The sequence below is a fragment of the Nyctibius grandis genome, chromosome 24, assembly GCF_013368605.1.
Source record: "Nyctibius grandis isolate bNycGra1 chromosome 24, bNycGra1.pri, whole genome shotgun sequence".
NCBI classification, from domain to species: domain Eukaryota; kingdom Metazoa; phylum Chordata; class Aves; order Nyctibiiformes; family Nyctibiidae; genus Nyctibius; species Nyctibius grandis.
In genome coordinates, this window is record NC_090681.1 from 1843605 (window position 1) to 1863708 (window position 20104).

Sequence of the window (20104 nt, forward strand, 5' to 3'; positions counted from 1 at the left end):
TTCTTCTCCCTGAAGCCTGTGCAGGCCAGATTTTCTGGGCCATGAGCTCTCGTGAACTGAGACGGGATCTGTGAGTGTTCAGAGGGATGCAGCTTTGTAACCAAACACAGAGTACAAGTGCCCTGCTCATGCTCCTGTGGTGGCCCATCGGGACTTGAGCCGACGGCATGCTGCCTGGAGCAGGATCCTGGTCTGGCTGTGCTCAACGGGGCTTTATTTGCCATTGGTTTCTCAGGAGCCACGTGTCTGCACTGGGACTTGTGTTCACAAAAAACCCTGAGCATGAGCTGCCATTCCTGGGCTCGTGGTGAAAGCTCCTGTGCTGCAGTTCCACAATGTGCCTGTTCCTTCTGCAGAGACCCACATAAGGCCCACGAGGGACTGTTCGTGTGTCAGCCCTGACTTGTCCTCGTTCCATCCTCCCTGCAGGTCCCTCTGGCCAGAGCCCACTGCTCCTGTCGCTGAGTGGGAACTACTCTGCCCCTCTGACCGTCACCAGCAGCGGGAACAAAGTCTATCTCCGCTGGTCCTCTGATCATGCCTACAACAGAAAAGGCTTCAAAATCCGCTACTCGGGTAAGCACACGGCAGGGACTAGACGCCTCTGCCAGGAACGTGGCCGTGTCTTCAGCCAAGGATCTCCACGCGATTGCTGCAGAGGGGCATAGGCCATCTGTGTCGGCAGAGCTGCCAAGGCCTGGGCAGGCGTGCAAAGCTGGGCTCGTTCCGAGCTGGGGAGGGCAGGGTTATTTCCAGCAGAAATCGTGACGCTTTGGCTGGTTTCTCAACCACTCTTATGAATCAGAACCAGAATATATAACCATGGACAGCGTGGCTGAACAAAACCCATCCCATGTGTTGCTAAATTATCGTGTCCTTGCAATGACGAGGCCATTTTGAGATGTTTGAAGACGAACATCACAAAACAAGAACTTAGGAGCTGCGGGGTGTGTGAGGCACAACGTACATGTGACTGGTCATGATCCAGCGTTTGCAGTGAGGTGCTTAGAACACTTTGTGCTCCTGCTCAGGTTGTGCTGCTGCTCTCGCAGGGGCAGGACCAGGGAGTCCTGGTTGCTCGTTCAGCACAAAACCGCTGCTGGATACTGAACGTTTGCTGAGAACTCCTTAAAGTGAATTACTGTGGTTTGGAACTTAGCAAACGTTAATTAATGGAAGTTACAAAACTGGGTTGAGAACTTGCCAGTACATCATAAATAAATAATGACTTTTCTCAGTAAATGAATTAAGTGGTGCTTAATTATCAGAAATTAGTCTTTATTTCTAGAGCTGAGTGAAACTTGGATAGTAGCCCTGCAATCTTTCCCCCTTTGACTTCGTATTTATCCATCACAACTTCTCCGTTTCTTGTACAGCCTTAGGTTGTGGTAAGCAGGGTGTAGTTCCTCAGAACAGCGAGGGAATTTGCCTTGACGCTGCCCATCCAGTGACCCATTTATTTTCTTCTGCCCTTCTCTCCAGCTCCTTACTGTAGCCTCCCGCAGCCGCCAGCCCACGGGCTGATCCTCAGCCAGTCGGGTCTGCTCCCCGGCAGCACGGTCCGCTTCGGCTGTGACACAGGCTACCGTCTCGTTGGCCACAGCACCACCACCTGCTCCCAGCACCCTCAGGGCTACTTCCACTGGAACGAAGCGATCCCTCTGTGCCAAGGTGAGAGCAGGCAAACGTACCGTTAGGAGGATCCGGGAGTCCTGGGAAGGACTGAGGAAAATGCGGTAAAAATAAAAACCTCTTGTAATTCCCCCAATTCCGTATTGAGAACAGGCTTTGGGGTACAGGTGGGCAGCGAGGGGTGGTCCTCTTGTAGCTGAGTCCTTGGGCACAGATGAACAAGGAGGGAAGGGGTAGCTCTTAGGGAGCAGAGGGTCATTGTCTGCCATGGGGTAGGGGAGAAAAAGCACATCTGTGAAGGCTCCTGTTGTAGAAGTGTTTGAACTCTCAGTAAAGACACAGCCAAGCCCCAGTTAGGGACGGGAGGAGCTATTGCGTGGAAGAATCTGGAAAGGCTGGCAGGAGCATGAGTCCCGCTGAGCTTTAGTGACGGGAATTCCCTTTGTTATTTCTGGAAGTGTCTCAGGTCTGCGTGTGCCAACGGGGGATGAGAAATTTCTTGGGATTCAGGTGGTGCCCGGTTTCTCTTGCCTTCATATAAGATTTGGGCATGTAGGTGTTCATTCCACACTTCCTCCTAATTAACTGTAATCTTTCTGACATATCATACTTAGCACAGGGCTCCTGCCAGGCGTGGGAGTGAAGGGCAGGACAGGGCAGTGTGCCCCGGGGGGCTTTGCTTCTGCGCTATTTTGTCTCCCTCACTATGTTCACTTTCTGATTGCACCTTTTTCTCAATCTGCCAATCATCCCCGTTCCTTTGTGTTGGTGAAATGCCCATCTTTATTCTGATGAAGCCTTTCAGTGTCTTTGAACATTCATCCATGTTCCAAGGGGACTGAGTACTGGGGATTAATATTGCATTGACTTCCCTGGAAACTAGCCAGAGAACAGAAACAGCATAGGCAAAATCTCATTGCGGTGTCTGCGTCGTTGTCCAGTCCAAGCCGTGAGGAAGAGCAGGATTATTTAGTGTGGGAGCTACCAAAGAGCCTTGAAAAAAATCCCTTCTGTGCTCCTGAATCACTCAGTCTCTTTGGAAGTGGCCCAGGAGTACAAGCAGTCCTGCCTCTAAAGGGTGGGTTTGTGCTGTGGGTGCTTGTATCCCTTTGGAGCCCTCTCGAGGCTGTATTTATTTAAAAGTGAGTGGGAAGCAGCAAACCAAGCCCCTGCCACCCAGTCTCGTTGGCAAAGGGGAGCTGGGAAACTGGGCACAAGCTCACGTAGAGATTTAGCCTGGGCGATAACGCGGATGGGGGCAAACGCCGAGAGCTGGAACGAGCAGATGAACGGCGCAGCGAGACCTGCAGGCGCGAGGGGCTGTCATGGCAACTGTGCCTCCCGAATCCTTAGCCCGGCGTAAGGAATTGCTCTGATCTGCTGCGTTTTTTTTAAGGAACATAATGTAATCAAGAATAGGTACAAGGGCTGCTAAGCCTTGGTTGCCCTGGTGTGCTGGAATGCCACCTGAGCCTCAGGGTCGGCTCCAAAATCTATATTGGCTTCCAAGACGTGCAGTGGTGTGTGGGGAGTGGATTTTAAACCTGGAGGCAGGGAGGAGATAGAGTATGTGTGGGGAGGTTGGGAGAGGATGTGCTTGGGTGAGGTATCCTCTGACAGCAATGATTTAAAGGAGAAAAGAGTCCCTGAGCACCAGTGCCCAGGCCACCAGGGAAGGAGTCAGAGCCACACCATCCGTGACTTGTCACTACCTGGCCTAGAAACGGGGGGCTGCTGCGGTGTGGCTGAGCACCCTGGGTCTGCGCCGTGGGGTCACAGAATCACAGAGTGGCTGGGGTTGGAAGGGACCTCTGGAGATTGTCTAGTCCAACCCCCTGCTACAGCAGGTTCACCTAGAGCAGGTTGCACAGGGTCATGTCCAGGTGGGTTTTGAATATCTCCAGAGAAGATGCAGGAGTGTGGGAAGAGGATTTCCCATGGGAGCGGCATGAGAAGCACTAAACCCAGCCCACGCTGTTGTGGTTCAGCTGAACACGTGTGGCCTGTCAGGAGCTTGATGGGCACAACCCGTGGTGGCACTCCGTAGCAGTCACCAACAGAGGAAGAATTTGGGGGCCAATTCATAGCATTTCAGATAGGCTCCTGCTTCGATTTCCCCTTTGCAGGGGTGTGTCTGTCCCCACTGACCACACAGTGAGCAGCTTGATCGGGATCTTGGCGCTGGATGTCCCTCTGGAAGAGCCTGTCTCTGTCCCGTGAGGAGAGCTTGCTGGTTACGTTAGATCCTGAGGTGGAAATAGCCCCTTTGGGAAAATCACCTCCTCTCTCTTTCCCTCTATTGACATCAGGAATCTTAATACTGGCCCGTGGTTATCAAGTGCCCTGAGATGGATGCAGGAGGTGAGTGAGCAGGAGGAGGATTCATGGCGGAGCAGCTCCCTCCCCTGGCCTCGAGCAGCCGGTGGCCAGGGCTGGCTCTGCTCTTCTTGCCCGGTTCAGCTACATGAAATCCAGCACATCATTTTTTTTTTTTTTTGTTCCCACATTTCTCTCAAAGCCAACTGGCAACCTTTTGTTTTGGGCTGTACTCCATTTCTCGTCCTTTCTGGTGGCCAGGACCACATGGCAGAGGTTTGGGAACTCGGTCCATAGCACGGCATAAATTGCTCACACAATCAGCTGTGTTGGGAGGAGGGGAACTGGGGTGCCCATAAACACATGGTCTAGTTAACAAATGACGTTTCCCATAGCTCCTTCTGCCAGCACATAATCCTCTTCCCCTTCCCGATCCCCTCTGAATAATCTTTACTACGTGCTCTGTCCTAGCTGACATTTATGGAAGCAGCAGAGAATATTCTGCAGGGAACAATCTCGCGTTGGCACAATGGGGGAGAACACGAGATGATCTAATACGCCTTTTCTGTCCCTGCTGACTATTTTTAAGCTGCTTTGTTTTTGGAATCCCAGCTGCAGATTTGCTTTCATAGCCTCCGTCCCTTTTCCTAGCACATCTTCTTCCTGCGGACAGTTTTTGTACCTCTGAACCCCTGCAGTGCTCCGTTTCCCCTGACCACACTCTCCCTCTGTCTCTCCAAGCTGAACGCTGGTTTGCTTTCCCCTGGAGCAGCTACTCCCTTTCATCTCCTCTGTTCCTGGTGGGTTGCAGTGCTCACAACTTGAGCCTCAGAAATGCTCTTTGGAGCAGATGGCAAGTTTATTGCCACCCCAAAAATCAAGCTTCTCTGCTCTGTGCAGGGCTCTGCAGATAAAACCTTACTCATACCGCATTCTGCTCAAGGGTGCTGGGTTTGCAGGGAAGGAAGGATCGTGCCACGGGCACAGGGCAGCAGAGGTTGCAGCCCCAGTTGGCTCTCCCTGTCCGATGTTGTACCCCGACTATCTGCAGGTGAAGAGGGTTACAGTTTTTATCATTTCTGGTGGCTTAATGACAATTTTAGTTAACTGTGCCTGGCCTAGAAGCGCTGTGTTATTGCTCACTTTTGTATCAGGGCAGGACGTGCGATGGAGAGACTCTGGATGATCACAGACCCCTTGGGAGGGGTCCGTCATCCTGCCCTTGTGCACAGCAGCGAAGGTGGGTGGCAGCTCAGCCTCCCTGACATGGGGCACGGCTGGCCCTGGTCTCCCTTCACCCCGGTGTCCTTCCCTCCAGTCTCTGTGCCTCAGTTTCCTGGTGATGAGTTTTGGCGAAGCATCAGGCTGCAGAAGAGAATTGACCAGAGAAAGGAGAAGGCTTTGCTGGGGCAGTGGCGTGGGAAGGGGCTCAAGCTTTCTCACCAGCCTCTTTGGTCGGATGCAACATCAGAAAGTAACAATAAGAGAACTGCTGGGTGGAAGTGACTTTCCAGGGTAGGACTTCCCAGGGCCCCTCTTCTGCCTCCGAATGAAATTGGTATTCAGTGTGGCTGCTTGTCTAGACACCCAGCCTTGTAGAGAGATTCGCCAAGCTCCTTAGCTCGATGAAGTGACATACGTGTGATTATCATTTCAACCAGGGATATGCCTGATCGTGCTAATAGGAGCCTGCTGAATTACTCACACCTATTAGCAACGCCAGCATCTGCAAGGTGCTGGGTAATTGTGCTCCAGGCTGGGGCTCTGGCTGGCTCGTGTCGCAGTAGTGGGATAGAAGTGACTTGGACCTTGCGTGGTAGAAACCTCCAGTGGTTTTGCTGTTGCTGTACACAATGAGTCTGGTCTCTCCTTTTCAGCGCTCAGTGGGGTCTAGAAGGTAACTTTTCTAAGGCTGCTGATTTTCTAGCCCTCGTTTGTGTGCAGAGGGAATAACAGGAAGGTGAATGTGTCAGCGTGTGGCTCAGGAGACAGGCTGGGGCTCCAGTTCACGCATTAGCTGAGCAGGAGCAGCTCAGGCCACTCCAGGAAGGAATGGATTTCCTTTAGAGCGTTTTTAAAATGCAGACAGTTGTTTGGGTTAGGTGTTGGCCTGCAAATTAGTGCTTGCTAGCAGGCTCCGCTCATCTCGGTGCCCCGCAGAGGTGGGCAGCGCATCTCCAGCCCGAGCGAGGTGGGCTTCCCCCAGAGCCAAGGCTCAGAGAGGGGTGGGAGCCGTGGGGTGTTTCTGGAGGCAGGTCTGCGTTTGGTTTCCCAGCTCTTCTGAAAGCTGATAGAGAAAAGCAGATCTGAGTGACCGAGTCCCCGTGCTGGTGTTCCCAGGGTGGGGAAGAGGGTAACAGGGCTTGTCACGTCTTGCGAAACTCTTGCAGCATAAATGAACGTGATTCTGGTCTGTGTTAGGCTGTTGCTTGTATTTCTGTGACCTGCCGGGCCCCTTTCTGCCCTGTTTGGCCGCTCTCTTGGCCCCAGACCGAGGGTCTCGGCAGCAGTGGTGCAGAGCATCGTCTCCGAGTGCTGCCATCTCAAGCGGCAGTTTGGCATTGTGCCCGCTTATCATTTTTCCCCTCAATTCCCCCCCTTACCTTCTCAGCCGTGATGCTAAATTTAGCCTTCCCTCTGCCACAACATAACAATGCAATTTGCTGCCGTATGTAATCCAGAAGCGCTGGCGGAAAGGGGTTTCAGGTGGTTGCTGCTGTGGGATGTAAATACAAAACGTTATTGCTGTCTAATCCTTTATCTCTGTGTGAAAACTTTTGAATGCTGTGTTGATGCATTTTGTGTCACTGATACTAAAGCAAGCACGAGCCAGAGTCCCTTCCAGTAGAAACTGGTGTTCAGCGTTGGCTTTGCTGTTACCACGCTGACAGGCAGGAGCTGAAGATCTGATCCCCTGTGAGAGTGGGCATTCATTGCCACTTCTGGGGTTCAACAGGGGGCTGGAGCTTTTGGAAACAGGAGAGCTTGGGATCTGGGCTTTCAGCTCACCACAAATCCGTGATCAAATTGGAAGCTGCCTGATTGCTCGGCTGTGTTTTTTCCCCTCCTCCTTCCCAGCTCTCTCCTGTGGAGTTCCCAGAGCCCCGAAGAACGGTGTTGTCTTTGGCAAGGAGTACACTGTGGGTACGAAAGCCGTGTACCATTGCAACCAGGGCTTCCAGCTGCAGCCCGGGGAGGAGCCCACCGCCGAGTGCCTGCAGGCAGGGCAGTGGAGCAACGGCAACCAGCCCCCGCAGTGCGTGGGTGAGTGTCCACAGCCCCACGGGGAGGTTTGGAGGGCGCTCTGTAATCTCTTCCAGCTCTGGCATGGCCAGCTTTGCCTCACAGGTGCAGTATTTAGGACACCAGGTTTCTAATCCTGCGTAGCTTGGGTATGATGCCCCCTCTCCTGGTGTCTTGGTTTCCCATGTGTAAATCAGAGATGCTCATACTGGCCCTCTCGTTGAAAAGCCAGCACGCTTGCTGAAGTGCCCTGGAGATAAACACCTAGTAACCTCTGTCTCATTTCTTTTCCCTGCCGCCCCACATCCCGTTTTCAGCTGTCACCTGTCCCGATATCAACAGCATTGCAGTCGAGCACGGTCGGTGGCGGCTCACCTACGAGATCCAGTACCACTACAACGCCGAGCTGATGCTCATCTGTGACCCGGGGTACTACTACACGGGCCAGCGGGTCATCAGGTGCCAAGCCAACGGCAAGTGGAGCATCGGCGAACCGATGCCGACCTGTAAAAGTAAGAGCAGCGAAGCTCGGGAGCCGTGCCGAGTGTCTTTGTGGGATGCCTTGCAGGGGTTGGGGTTTCTGATTTCCATTCAGTGCTGTGCAAGCTCTGCTGTTGGCGTGCAAATGCCCCCCAGCCCTGGCCACACTTGGCAGCCTCTGAGAGCGCGGCTGCAGAACCGCTCTGGTAGAAGAGAGTTGGGATGCAGGGAGAGGTCATCTGTTGATCTGATCCTTGGCTTAATCTGAACAGTTCTGCAAGAGCTCGAGCACAATAGCTCATCCGTTGCTGTCAGGTCCCAGCAGCTCAGCTGTCACTGCTGCCAGATGCTCTGAAGTTTGCTTTTAAGAAAGAAAATAAAAAATTCACATTTAAAACATAACCTCTTCCAATTTTATGCAAACGCCGAGTTTATGAGGGTAACAGCGTTACCTGTAAATCAAAAACACTCTTGGCAAACAAGCAGCTCGCGCAGTCGTTCTGATGTGACTGTGGTGCTTTGGGTCTTTTGTCAAAAGTGGAGGGTTTTTTCTTTTCTAAGGAGAAAAATTTCTCCTTCAGAATGGCAGCTTTCCCTTCCCTCCTGCCTCCCTTTGTTTCTAGAGATGCAACTGCCGGCTTCGGTGACAGATGTAGTTTTACCCCTGCTAGCTCTCCAGCCAGATCCGGGAGCGGGAGCCTGACCTCGTTTTATTTCTTCAGTGTTATTGCCACCTAAATTCAAATGACAGGATCTTGGCAATACACTGAGGTCAGAAGCGCCCAGCGTGAGTCTCTTTGATTTCTTGCTGAGTGTGAAAGCTCCAGAGAGTTTGCAGATCTTTAAGTTAGATAAAATAAAGAGCTGAAGTTTGTGGCTGGGAGCTGTGGTTGCAGGGGCTCCTGGCTGGGCTCCAGCTGCACGCTGGGTGTTCAGCTGGGTGTCCTCTGTGGGTCTGATCTGCAGCTGCCAGCTCTGTCCTGGAAGTCACTGTATGAGGAAAAGCTGGGTGTCACTTTCTAGTTGGAAATCTTGTGCTGTTTTGTGGCTTTTCTGGAAGTCGGGCTTCCCAGCTGTAATTAGCAATGGGTTAATAATAGAAATATTCCTGTGTTAAAAACTTCCTGTGTGAAAAACTTCTGTAGTTTCTTCCTAGCCAGTCTTACCTTTAGTGCTTCCCTTACGTCCCGAAGCAGAAATATTAATAGCACTTATATTTGTCACCTCATGTAACACGACTCTGAATTGCTGTTATCCATGTAACTATTTAATGATCTTTCCTTTTCATTCCTGGCTTCAGTAACGTGCGGTGGTGAACGTCACTGAGTGCATTTCTTCCCTGCCTGTTCTCACTGTGCTTTGGGCTCTCTTTTAGTTATCTCATGCGGAGACCTGCCGACTCCGCCTAACGGGAACAAGATCGGCACGCTGACCAGCTACGGGGCCACAGCCATCTTCTCCTGCAACACTGGCTACACCCTGGTGGGGTCCCGTGTGCGGGAGTGCATGGCCAACGGGCTCTGGAGCGGAGCAGAAGTGAGGTGTCTGGGTAGGTGTGGAGTATCCGTGGTGGGACATGGGTTAGTGGTGGACTTGGTAGTGCTGGGTTAATGGTTGGACTTGATTATCTTAAAGGTCCTTTCCAACCAAGATGGTTCTATGATTGTGTGTGGTGGGGAAAGAGTCTTGATTGCGTTTCTGGAGGGAATATGGATTTTAGATACTGATTCAAGCAAGAACCCAGATGAAGACTCAGCGCTACTGAAGCCAGTCGGGTTTTAAGTAGATGTAAAAAGGAAGCAGGCTTTGATTCCTGACTGCTCAATAGATACGAGGTGTTCTGAGGCTGGACAGCTTTAAAAACGATATGTTGTTTTTACTTCTGCTCTGGTTTTATTTCTGAGAGCAGAGTCTTGAATTCAGACCCACCCAGAGGGTCGAGGGTGTGTGATGCCTTTGGGGGGTGGTATGCGTGAGCTCCCGGTGATTCTCCCTGTGTCCCTCCTGCAGCGGGGCACTGCGGTGTGCCCAGTCCCATCGTCAACGGGCAGATCAACGGGGAGAACTACAACTACCGCGGCAGCGTGGTGTACCAGTGCAACCCCGGCTTCCGCCTCATCGGGATGTCGGTGCGGATCTGCCAGCAGGATCACCGCTGGTCCGGGAAGACGCCTGTCTGTGTGCGTAAGTATGTTGTCAGATTTCTTTAGCCCTGGTGACGGTCAGAGGACAGACCGTTGGTCAGAGTTCCTGCGTCCAGCTGCTCTGCACACGCGGCGGTAGTCCTGAACGAGCATCCCTGGGCTTCACGCCGGAGAGAGCTGAGGTGTGGCAGGAGGGGCACTGCTGCAGTTCTGGCTGCTTTGCTGCTTCCCTCTGCTTCGTCAGTGCCACTTTTCATAAACTGAATTTCTAATGGTGAGCCCAGCTGAAGGTGTGGTTTCTGAGGAGACCACCCTTGTCGGGGTGCGGGGAAGGTGAAGGCAGACGTAGCCCCGCCAACCACCCCAGGTGTCACCGTCTTTGAGGCCCATGCTCAAAGTCAGTCTCTCTCCTCCTCTGATCCACATTCACAAGTCACCTTGTACAACCTGCTCATTTATCTTTCCAGTAAATCAGCTAATTAAGTAACTCTCTAGAACTCTAAGGTGTTAATAAGTTTAAGCATCATCTTGTCAATGGACAGTGCAATCCGTGTATTTCACCTCATGATTCTCCAGTTGTTTGCTTCCAGTGTGTCTGGTTTAGAGCTTCATGTGCTGAGGCACAATAATAACAGCAAGATATCAATGAATATGCAGATTTCAGCATAAAGATAACAAACAGACTGAAGTTGTCAAGGTTAGCAGTGACTCCAAAACTTGGAGGATGTCTAAGATTCTGCATGAGCTTTTTAGGAAAAGAATTATTGGCAAGGCTGTCTCTGGGTCTGTAGGTAGATTTGAATTACTCCCGTGTCTCAGGATGCTCTGTTGAAAAAGTTTTAATTCACTTTTACCTGCCAAGTATATACATGCTCACCTTGGACCAGGAATTATATTGATAGAGGTCCTCCTGCTGACAGGCAGATTTATGGAAATGCAGGATTTTCTAAACATCCATTTTCATGGATCATCTTGTTTCTTTCAGGAGGGACCAAAGCCATTAGAGCAAAGCAGATGAACGTTGCTCGACTGCTGAACCAGTGCAGGGCTGGTTCCTACCCAGTGCCTTTGTCTGGCTCTGCTTTGTGCTGACTTGTGGCTCAAGCACCTGAAGCCCACCAAGCTTTTGTGCAGAGCTCTGTAAAGGTGTCTCCTGTGCAGAAGTTGGCCTTGAAGTTATTACACTACATTAGGCCTTATGGATAACATAAATTTTATGTCGTTAAAGCAGAGCACTGTTGGGCTCTGAAATTAGATGCCTTGAGGCTTTATTGCTTCTGAAGAATCTCGGGGCACTGGGTGTTAGCACATTATAGCTTCCTCTTGTCCTGATATTTTCGCTTCAAACCTGCTACAGTTGCTCCCTCTGTGTGAAGGGGCCTTTTTGATCCATGCCAACTGCAGCGAGTGTGGGGTTTTTTTTTGTTTCTGGGACAGAATCCATTACCTGTTTCAAAACATGCATAATTGTATTCAGCAGTGCCTCAGAGAATCTGACATCTGCTTCCCGCAGCACTGGAAGGCTATCTTGCTTCATATTTTTTAGACCTGTACCTGTCACCAGCTTGCATAAGGAATGAGTTCCCATCCCTGTGGTATAGTCCAGCCCTGACAGTCAAATGTATTATGGATCTTTTGTGGGAATTTCATCTTCCCCTCTAGCTTCTGGCTCTGGCAGCGGTACAGCTGAACTGCTGGACTTTACTGATGGACCATTACCCCGTTTCAGCATGACAATAGTCAATATTGCTTTGTCCTCAGCTGTCGGGAGATGCCGCATTCCTTAAGCAGCCAAAAATCTCCGTGTGGCACATCCTGACGTTCCTTTTGTGCAGTGGAACTCGGGGCTGTGCTCGGAGCCAAGGTCTCCAGGCTTTGCTCCCAGCAGGGGCTGTATCCTCTCCGTATCGCCCACCTCTGCCGAGGTGCCAGCAGGGCAGCCCAAGCAAAAGCACTTTGAATTTCAGTGTTGTCTGTGCTTCCTGCTGCTCCAGCCTTTGCTTCAGCACCTTCCCTGGGCATCGTGGGAGCGACTCAGACTGGGACCCTTTAGCCCTTTACCTTTTCACTGGCCCAAGCTAACATCAGCCACAGGAACAAGAACTACACAGAAATCCTCATTTCAGGGATTTAAAAATAAAGGTTTTCCCCCAAAGTTTTTCAAACTTGAAGCAGGAAGATTTAAGCTTTCTAGGCCACATGCTGGAAACCTGATTTTTCTCATATTTTTCCTCTCTTTTAACTATCCCTCGAGGTGTAACTTTATACTGCAGTGAGCATACATCTGACTGACACCAGGGAGAGGGAGGAATACATCAGGTTTCATGACTCTGTGTGTGATGCCCAGGGTGATGTAAGGCAATAGATTAATAGCAGCAGCGGGGATTTTTGAAGAGGATCTCTGGGGATTTACGGTGTAAGTCAGTAGGATGCTGGCACTCAGGTGCTTAGAGAGCGATTCAGAGAATTTCTTATGCCAGTAAAATGAACAAAGGTACCACGCTCTCAACTTGATTCAGTATTTCAACAGAGCTGGCCACAAATCTTTGAAGTCAGAGTGGGTTTCAGGGTTGATGTGGGGTTTTTTTACTGTCTCCTTCCTTAGGAGCTTTTTCCAATGGATAATCCACTTTCTTCCAGGCAAAAAAAGTAACATCTCCACTTTCTAATTGTAGCTATCACTTGTGGCCACCCCGGCAACCCTGCCAATGGCTTGACCCAAGGGAGTCAGTTCAACCTGAACGATGTGGCCAAGTTTGTGTGCAACACTGGGTACCGCCTGGAAGGAGCATCGCAGTCCCAGTGCTTGGCCAACGGCCAGTGGAGCAGCACCCTGCCCTCCTGCCGCGGTAAGTCGTCTGCCTCCACCCCGGGCTGGGCAAATCGGACTTGTCTGTGCCTTCCATGTTGGTTACTCCCGGTTCCTAAAATCTTGCTTGATGCCATCATAAATTCAAGTGAACCAGACCTCGCGGTTCCTCAGGAATGTACACGTGATGTTTGAGCTCTGAGGGCTGTGTAAATCTCATGCAACAAACTTGATTTTCCCCTGGGCTTCACTCAAAGCTGTTAATGGACCCGGCCCAGCCCTACATCAGTGCGTGTTGTGAGTGGGGAGGACACAAGAAAACATCTGGCCGGACCCTTAGCAGAGATCATCCTGGTAGCCCTAGACTAGCTTACTCAAAGTAAACGCCACGGTCTCTGTGCAGAGCCCTTTCTCCTGCCCTACTTCTGTTGCTATTAACACTCAAGTTCACTTATCAAATTCCCTCCCCTCCCTGCACTCTCTTCCTCTGTACTCCCTTAATCCAGTATCTCTGTCCGTGCTGTTGCTGTGTCAGTTAAGAAATGAGTTATTCTCAACTGGCTGATGTAAGTCCCGATTTGGGGCCAGAGAGCAAGGCTCTGCTGCCGAGCCTCGCATGGCAGGGCGAGAGCCTGCAGGGTTGCTTCCTCTCTCTTTTATCCTTTTAATAAGGTTTTTTTCTATTTCTGCCTCAAATCTTTTTAAAAAAATACTTTTAAAAAAAAAATCTTAAAATGTGGAATATGTAGTTTGCAATTTTTTCCCTTTTCCTGCTCATTTTTGGAGAATCCTCTGTTCTTTGTTACACCCTTTGTTTTGTATTTTTTTTGTTGTTGTTTGTTTGCAGTTGTAAACTGTACTGACCCCGGGCACCTGGAAAACAGCATCCGTCAAGTGCAGCCAAGTGGTCCTCACAGATTCAGCTTTGGAACAACTGTCTCATATCAGTGCAGCCATGGATATTACTTACTGGGTACACATGTCCTTACCTGTCAGGGGGATGGCACTTGGGACCGTGCCCTCCCACAGTGTCTTTGTAAGTTCTTCAGAATAATACCCATCCACCGCAGGTTTCCATCCCATGTAGCTCTCTGTTGCCTAGCTGAATGGTCATGTAAAAAGTCTGGATCCAAAGCCCTTTGTAATCCATGGGGATCATTCCATCACCTTCGCTGGCCTCTGGATCCTGCCCACAGAAGGGAAATATGTGGTCTGAGGAGAGCAATCCTGTGGGGCAGAGGTGGTTTCCCTCTGCACGGGAAGGCAGCTCCCGCTGGGTTTTGCTGGTTCCATGCAGCTCCGGCCAAAGTCTTGCAGGGGGAGGAGGGCAGCAGGACTTCTGCAAGGTGGATCCTCGTAGGAAGCAGCGTGCAGTTAGCCTGACAGGACAGAGCACACCGAGCACTGGCTGAGTTCCCACACACCTACTCATCCCCGCGGCTTCGGGCGAGGGGAATGACAGCGCGACACTGAAATAAATCCAGCCCTTATTCTGCTGCAGTGCAGGTGCTGGAGAGGATTTGCTTCCTGGCCCTCGCTCTGCATTTTTCCCCCTTTCTGACAGTATCCTGGCCCTTTCTGCCATTGTGGTTTGCAGAGAAAATTAGGAGGTTCTGGGTGATGGTTTGGCTTCAGGGGTATTTCCAGTAGCGTAGAAAGACAAAATATTCACGGTGGTCACGTGCTGTGGTGGTAACACCTAGTGCAGGAGATGCCCGGGCATCACACTGAGGGCAACCAAGCAGTCAGGGAGCTCCTTCAGTTCCAGTCAGCTGAGCTGTTCCAAAGCCGTGATTGTTTCGTTCTTTCTTGTATTATCCTTCGCCACCCAGTCATACAGAGTGGTTTTTGGCACGTGTTCCTTTCTGTTTGTTAGCAGCATGCCACCTTCTCGCGTTTGCAGCACCCTGCACGGGCCGTGGGGAATTGGCAAGTGATAACCACATGTTAGTGCAGCCACGGGGGCTCCGGGAGGGGAGTTACCTTTTAAAACCTGGGAGCCCGATACCTCAGGCTCCCTCAGTCCACAGCTTTCCAGCTCAGTAAAAGGGATCTCCTTCCTTAAGATGTTGAGCATCCATTGACTTGGAGGATTTGTGGGCAGTCTCAAAACTTTGGAAACTCAGTTTTACAACTGATTGTGTGGATTCATGAGCTTATTAGTTTAAAAAAAAAAAAAGTAGGTGTTTTTTTGCATGTCTGTTTTCTGTGTGTTGAATTTAAGATGTGCTCAGTGCTGAAACCCATACGACTTTAAAGTGTTTATAGCTGGGCACCTAAAATAACAAGGCACTTCCTAAAACACAAATTAAGAAGGGTGATGCCAGACGAGCCTGGGTGGCAAATGCTGTCTCATGCCTGTTTCTGAGGTAGAAAAACAGAGCTGATCCCCTTTGAGGGGTGGGAGAGCGAGTCCAATAAGTAAAGTACAGGGGAGCAGAGGCTGACGCATCAGGAGTAGCAGCCTTCACACTGTGTACGTAAATCCTTTAAAACCCTCAGTGCTGCCACAGGTTTTAAGCTTAGCTGAGTCTGCTGGAGCATCCGTTATTAAATTGTTAGTTACAGTGTGAGTTTAAGTATTAGCTATCGAACCCATTCCCTTGCAAAGCGTCCTTGGTTTTAGTCACAGCTCTGCACCAGTATATTTCAACGCCCACGTGCCCAAACACACGCGTGCTCTCCTTTTTATTGAAACATACATCATGTTTTCTACCTAATGCCAGGATTGGTATTTTTAGACTCTAGCAGAGGGAGAGAAGATATCCGTTACGGATGCTTTCCCTCAGAAACCGAACGGTGCATGGGCTTTACGCTGAGCATCCTCATCCAAACCTGTCTAATAGCCCCTGGATCTGTCAGTGTATTTGTCAGCGGCCTCCCTGTCTCCACTCTGATTGCTAAGCTAAAGTAAACCTATTAATTATTGTTAGCAGTGGATTTTTACTAGCAATGGTCGAGTGAGCAGTGCTCAGAATCCGCCGGGATAATTTGCTCAGGAGTGACACGGCATCGATTGCAGCTCTGTGTCGCAGTGCCTGGCGCTGCCGGGGGTGAGGGTGTGCGTGGAAATACTCATGGTTAAGAAGGGGTGAGTTTTCCAAGGAACCTGCAAAGTGCCTGTCGGTGTCAGGACTCTGCATTTATGCACAAACCCTTGGCAGTTCTTGTAGGACCAGCTCGTGTTCCCCAGGAGGAGACTGATGCAAGGTCTGCTGTGCCACACCTGCACTGTGGCATGAGCTGTGGGGCATTTGGTGGGCTCTGGGGCAGACCGGTGGGTTCAAGCTGCCAAGGTCCCGTGCAGCGACCTCAAACACGCTGTACTTTGGTGGGTACCTGCTGCATCTGCCTTCATCTGAGCATCACGGGCAGTTCCCTCGTGGTTGAAGCTGTTGCATCTGTCTCTTGCAGTGGTCTCTTGTGGCCACCCCAGCTCCCCACCCCACGCTCAGATCTCGGGGGACAAGTACACGGTCGGCTCCGTGGTCCGGTACAGCTGCCTGGGGAAGAGGGCTCTGATCGGCAACTCCACTCGCGTGTGCCAGCTCGACGGGCGCTGGAGCGGCTCCCTGCCGCACTGCTCAGGTGAGAGGGGCTGCGGGAGGGAGGGCATGGGGCAGTCCCTTCCTCCACTACTTCTTTTTACCCTGCGATGGGAGCAGCCTGATGTGCTTTGAGCTGGAGAAATACACATGCTGCGGAGAGAGATTGTGGAAGACTGAAAATCGCTGCGTCTCAGCTCTCCCCTCTCCTGCAACTTGGATGATAAGCGCTGGCAGAGAGTGAAGCGCTCAGCTTGCAAGACGAGAAATAAATCACTGCAGCAAATGTTAGTGGTGGGAGGTGTGCTGCAGCCTGCTGCTTTACAGTTTTCTTCATGCAGAGTCTGTACAGGATGAACATGTCTTATGCAAAATCAGGTCCTTGCATCCTGTCTGCAGCATCTGACCCTCTTGCTCATGCATTCCAATAAAAAAAGCCCATGTGGCTCCTTTCCAGGGCCTGACATCTGCTGTTGTGGCACCACAGCAGTCCCAGGTCTGCACAAGGCCAGTGGAAGCTGGTACAATGAGTTTCCACATCATCAGCATCTCTACTGAGAGCAGTTTGGCAGCAGAAGTCCATCCCCACTCCCATGCCAGAGTAAGAAAGGTCTTGCACTGAAAACATCTTGATAAGCAAAAAAGTCCCTGATGAGACGGACTTGGATCAAAGTCGTGGGGGACGCAATGAGATGTGCTTGCCAAGCCTTCCTGAAGTCAAGGTGCTGGGATCTAGGCTGATGGCCTCCAGTGGAGGAAGGGTGATGAGTAAGTGGCAGGATGCTGTGCAAAGCCCTCCCCACGCCGTCCTTGGAGAGCACGGAGGCGGATGGAATAAGAACTTAGCTGGAGAAAAGCGTTTGGGACAAGTGTTAATTTTTAATGATGCCACTTAGGTTTAGCAGCTCCACTTGACCAAGTTTAACCTCCGCTTTGGAAGGGAAAAAAATCAGGTGGAGTCATCGTCATATTCAGAAGCCATATCTGCAGAGCTGAGCTCTTGGTCTGTAGCTGCTCAGAAGGGTTTTCTGCTCTAATTCGTGCCTTTTCCCCATGTGGTTTTCACTGTCTCTCCTGTCATCTCTGTGGGTGGATTTTTGGAGATGCTCAGCGTTGTTCTGACTAGTTCCTACTGACATCTGTTGTATGGGATTTTTTTTTTTTCTGAATGACTTCCTGGAGGCAGCTTTAGACCAAGGCTGATGGCATTTGACAGGTCCTCTCTGACTGGGGTCCAGGTGAATGCCCAGTACCTCAGAGCCATGGTTTCCACCCAAGGGCTTGGGGAGAGGCTCCTCTGTTACACCAAACTCAGGCGGTGCAGTTACAAAAGCAGTGAGGAGGCAGAATACAGCTCAGCTCATCTCCTGCCAAAGGTTCTCCATTGTGTGCGGAAGATCCCTACAGTGTGACAGCAGTTTTTGCAAGATGAAACAAAAGACTTTGATATAAGTCATTGTGTGAAAGAAAATGTTGAACCTGGAGCGTTCTCCCCCTTCTCTTTGCAAGCAAGTATGTTCCCTGGATGATGAATATGCTCGTTATGTTTTATATTACACGTAACACTGCGAAGGCTGTACCTGCTGCAAGGCACAGAAGGCCCAGGAACGGGGAGCATCATTGCTCGCTGCGGGAGGCAAAGAGTCTTTCCTGGCTGGGGGGTGGATGTGTTTACACAGATCGTTAGCGGAGAAAGCCAAGAACAGGCGAACATGGTGTGAGCCTGTGTCAGGCAGCACGGAGGTGGGCATTTCTCCAGCCTGCTCCGGAGAACCCCTGCGAGGCACCTGCTGCAGCTGCTCCCTTCCTCCTGCCCCCCAACTTACCGCCAGCAGCTCAAAGTGTTTGCAACTTGTATGAGCGGATGTTTCTCAGCTGGATCCCTCCTGCCTCCAAACCCAACAGCTTCTTGTTCTGCAAATACGGAGGGTGTGCTGAGGGGACTTGGAGCACGTCGTAATTTCAGCTTGGAGGAAAACCATCCACATGACTGATGCTGGCAACCAAGCTGCTGTCTGCTGGAGCAGCTGCCTCGGGAAGCGGCTGCAGCTGGTGAGGCTCCATCTTGAGATTCAGGAGTTACGGCCGCATTTTGTAACCAGCTTAAAACCAGTGGGCTCCTGGAGTCAGGGGACCATTCATCTGGGATATCCCCGCTCTACTGAGAGCCAGTCAGAGTTAAATGGGGTCGAATCCATGTGCTGGCCCTCTGAACACATGTGGTTGAGGGGAAGAAGGACCAAAGCCCGTGGCTTGCTCACTCTGCTGATACCATGCTCTCTTCTTAACAGGAGGCAGCCAGGGCGTGTGTGGCGACCCGGGGATCCCCTCTCACGGCATCGGGCTGGGAGATGACTTTGATGCAGGCAACGTGGTCCGGTTCAGCTGCGAGCCCGGTTACGTGCTGCGGGGCTCATCCGAGAGGACGTGCCAAGCCAACGGCTCCTGGAGCGGCACGCAGCCGGAGTGCGAAGGTGTGTTTCCAGCGCCGCATCCTCTCCTGCGTCACGCCAAGCCTCTGTCGGTGTCCCCAGAGCTGCCGCAGCAGGGACAGCTGCCCAGCCAGCCCGTCCCCTCTGTTTTAGTTGCCAGGGACTGTCTGGTGCTGCGAGAAATAATGCTCTTGTTCAGCTTTTCCTCCAAATACACCGTGTATGTCAAGGAGCCTCAATTCTCCCCAGACAACTGCAGGTCACATCTCACAGGAGGGTTTGTCAGTGCTAGAGGATGAGTCTCACCTTTTTGTGTGCCCAGCTCTGCTTCGCTGTGCAGGGTACCCCGGGGCGGTGTGAAGGGTGTCAGGTCATTCACGTTCATGCCAACAATGGGCTGAGGCAGAGAGGAGGAGGAGCCTTTGGGATCTGGTGCTCACCTCCAGGCGTCCCCCGAGACTGTCCCTGCCAGGCTCGCTGCAGGAGTCCCTGGGGTGAGGGTCTCTTGATCTGCGTTACGTATCCAGCAAGGTGATCAGAAATGCCCTGTTCTGGTGGAAGGGCTGTGGGTGCCTGACCGATTCCTTGTTGCTTTGTTGAGGAAATTCAGCAGAATGAGAAACATCAATAGCTTCAAACCGCTGTTAAAGCTGGAACTGGCACACGCCAGGGTCATTTACATTAAGCAGAAACGCAAAATGCAAATTATAATCCAGTAAGCATATTTCCGTATTTGAAAACCCCAAACCCCTTATTTTTCCATTTGAAGGAATCAAGTAAGACCCTGTAATCCAATCTAATAAACCCCCAGCCAGATTCTCTGAGCTGTGCTACTCACTGCTGCTGTTTTATAAAAGTGTTTAAAAATCAATCGGGGAAAGAACAAAAGCCAAAACAAGGCAGGATACCAACTGCAAGGAGACCTGGGCAAGTGCTTCTCTCCAGCTGGTTTGAAAGCCAAAAGCTCAGAGAGAGTTTGTAAATGAATTGGAAATTTATTCCAAATTGATGGAGCTCTTGATTGAAAAGACACTGAATCATGTTATTAATACACTCAGGTCTCGGGATTTTTTCATTCTCTTTTTTTTTTTCCTTTTGGTGGAAAGGCTCTATTCATTAATCTCATGATAAATAACCCATCAGGTTCCAGAGGCCCCAAAATAAGGATCCCTGGCAGATTTTTTTTTCATACTTTATGAATAATAATAATATTATGCCTATAATGTAGTCGTTTAATGTTAAGTGCTGACTGGCCAATGTGGGCAGGTAATTCACAGCGATGAGCAGCGTGCTGGGTCTGTCGTTTGTATTCACAGCGAGCTGCAAGCACTGCCAGGTGTTCTCGCTGCGCTCCGAGTGGTGTATCTGCCTTTCTGGAGCAGGTATTTATAGGAGAGGGAGGGGAGAGATTAATTTTGGGGTTGAATTCAGGGCAAATGAAAATGAGAGCTGAGTGCCCAGGCAGGAACGGGCATCTCTGCTGAAGTGGAAAAGCCGCTCGGC

General features: G+C 51.0%; 1 protein-coding gene across 1 annotated transcript in view; it reads left to right on the plus strand.

Moving 5' to 3' along the window:
* CSMD2 (CUB and Sushi multiple domains 2) overlaps positions 1–20104 on the plus strand; it is a 254428-nt gene that overhangs the window by 220025 nt on the left and 14299 nt on the right. The window contains 10 exon segments of the mRNA XM_068417612.1: positions 430–576; positions 1483–1671; positions 7027–7212; positions 7509–7703; positions 9047–9220; positions 9682–9855; positions 12491–12664; positions 13472–13660; positions 16039–16212; positions 18461–18643. Of these exon segments, the coding sequence (XP_068273713.1) occupies positions 430–576; positions 1483–1671; positions 7027–7212; positions 7509–7703; positions 9047–9220; positions 9682–9855; positions 12491–12664; positions 13472–13660; positions 16039–16212; positions 18461–18643 (1785 nt within the window).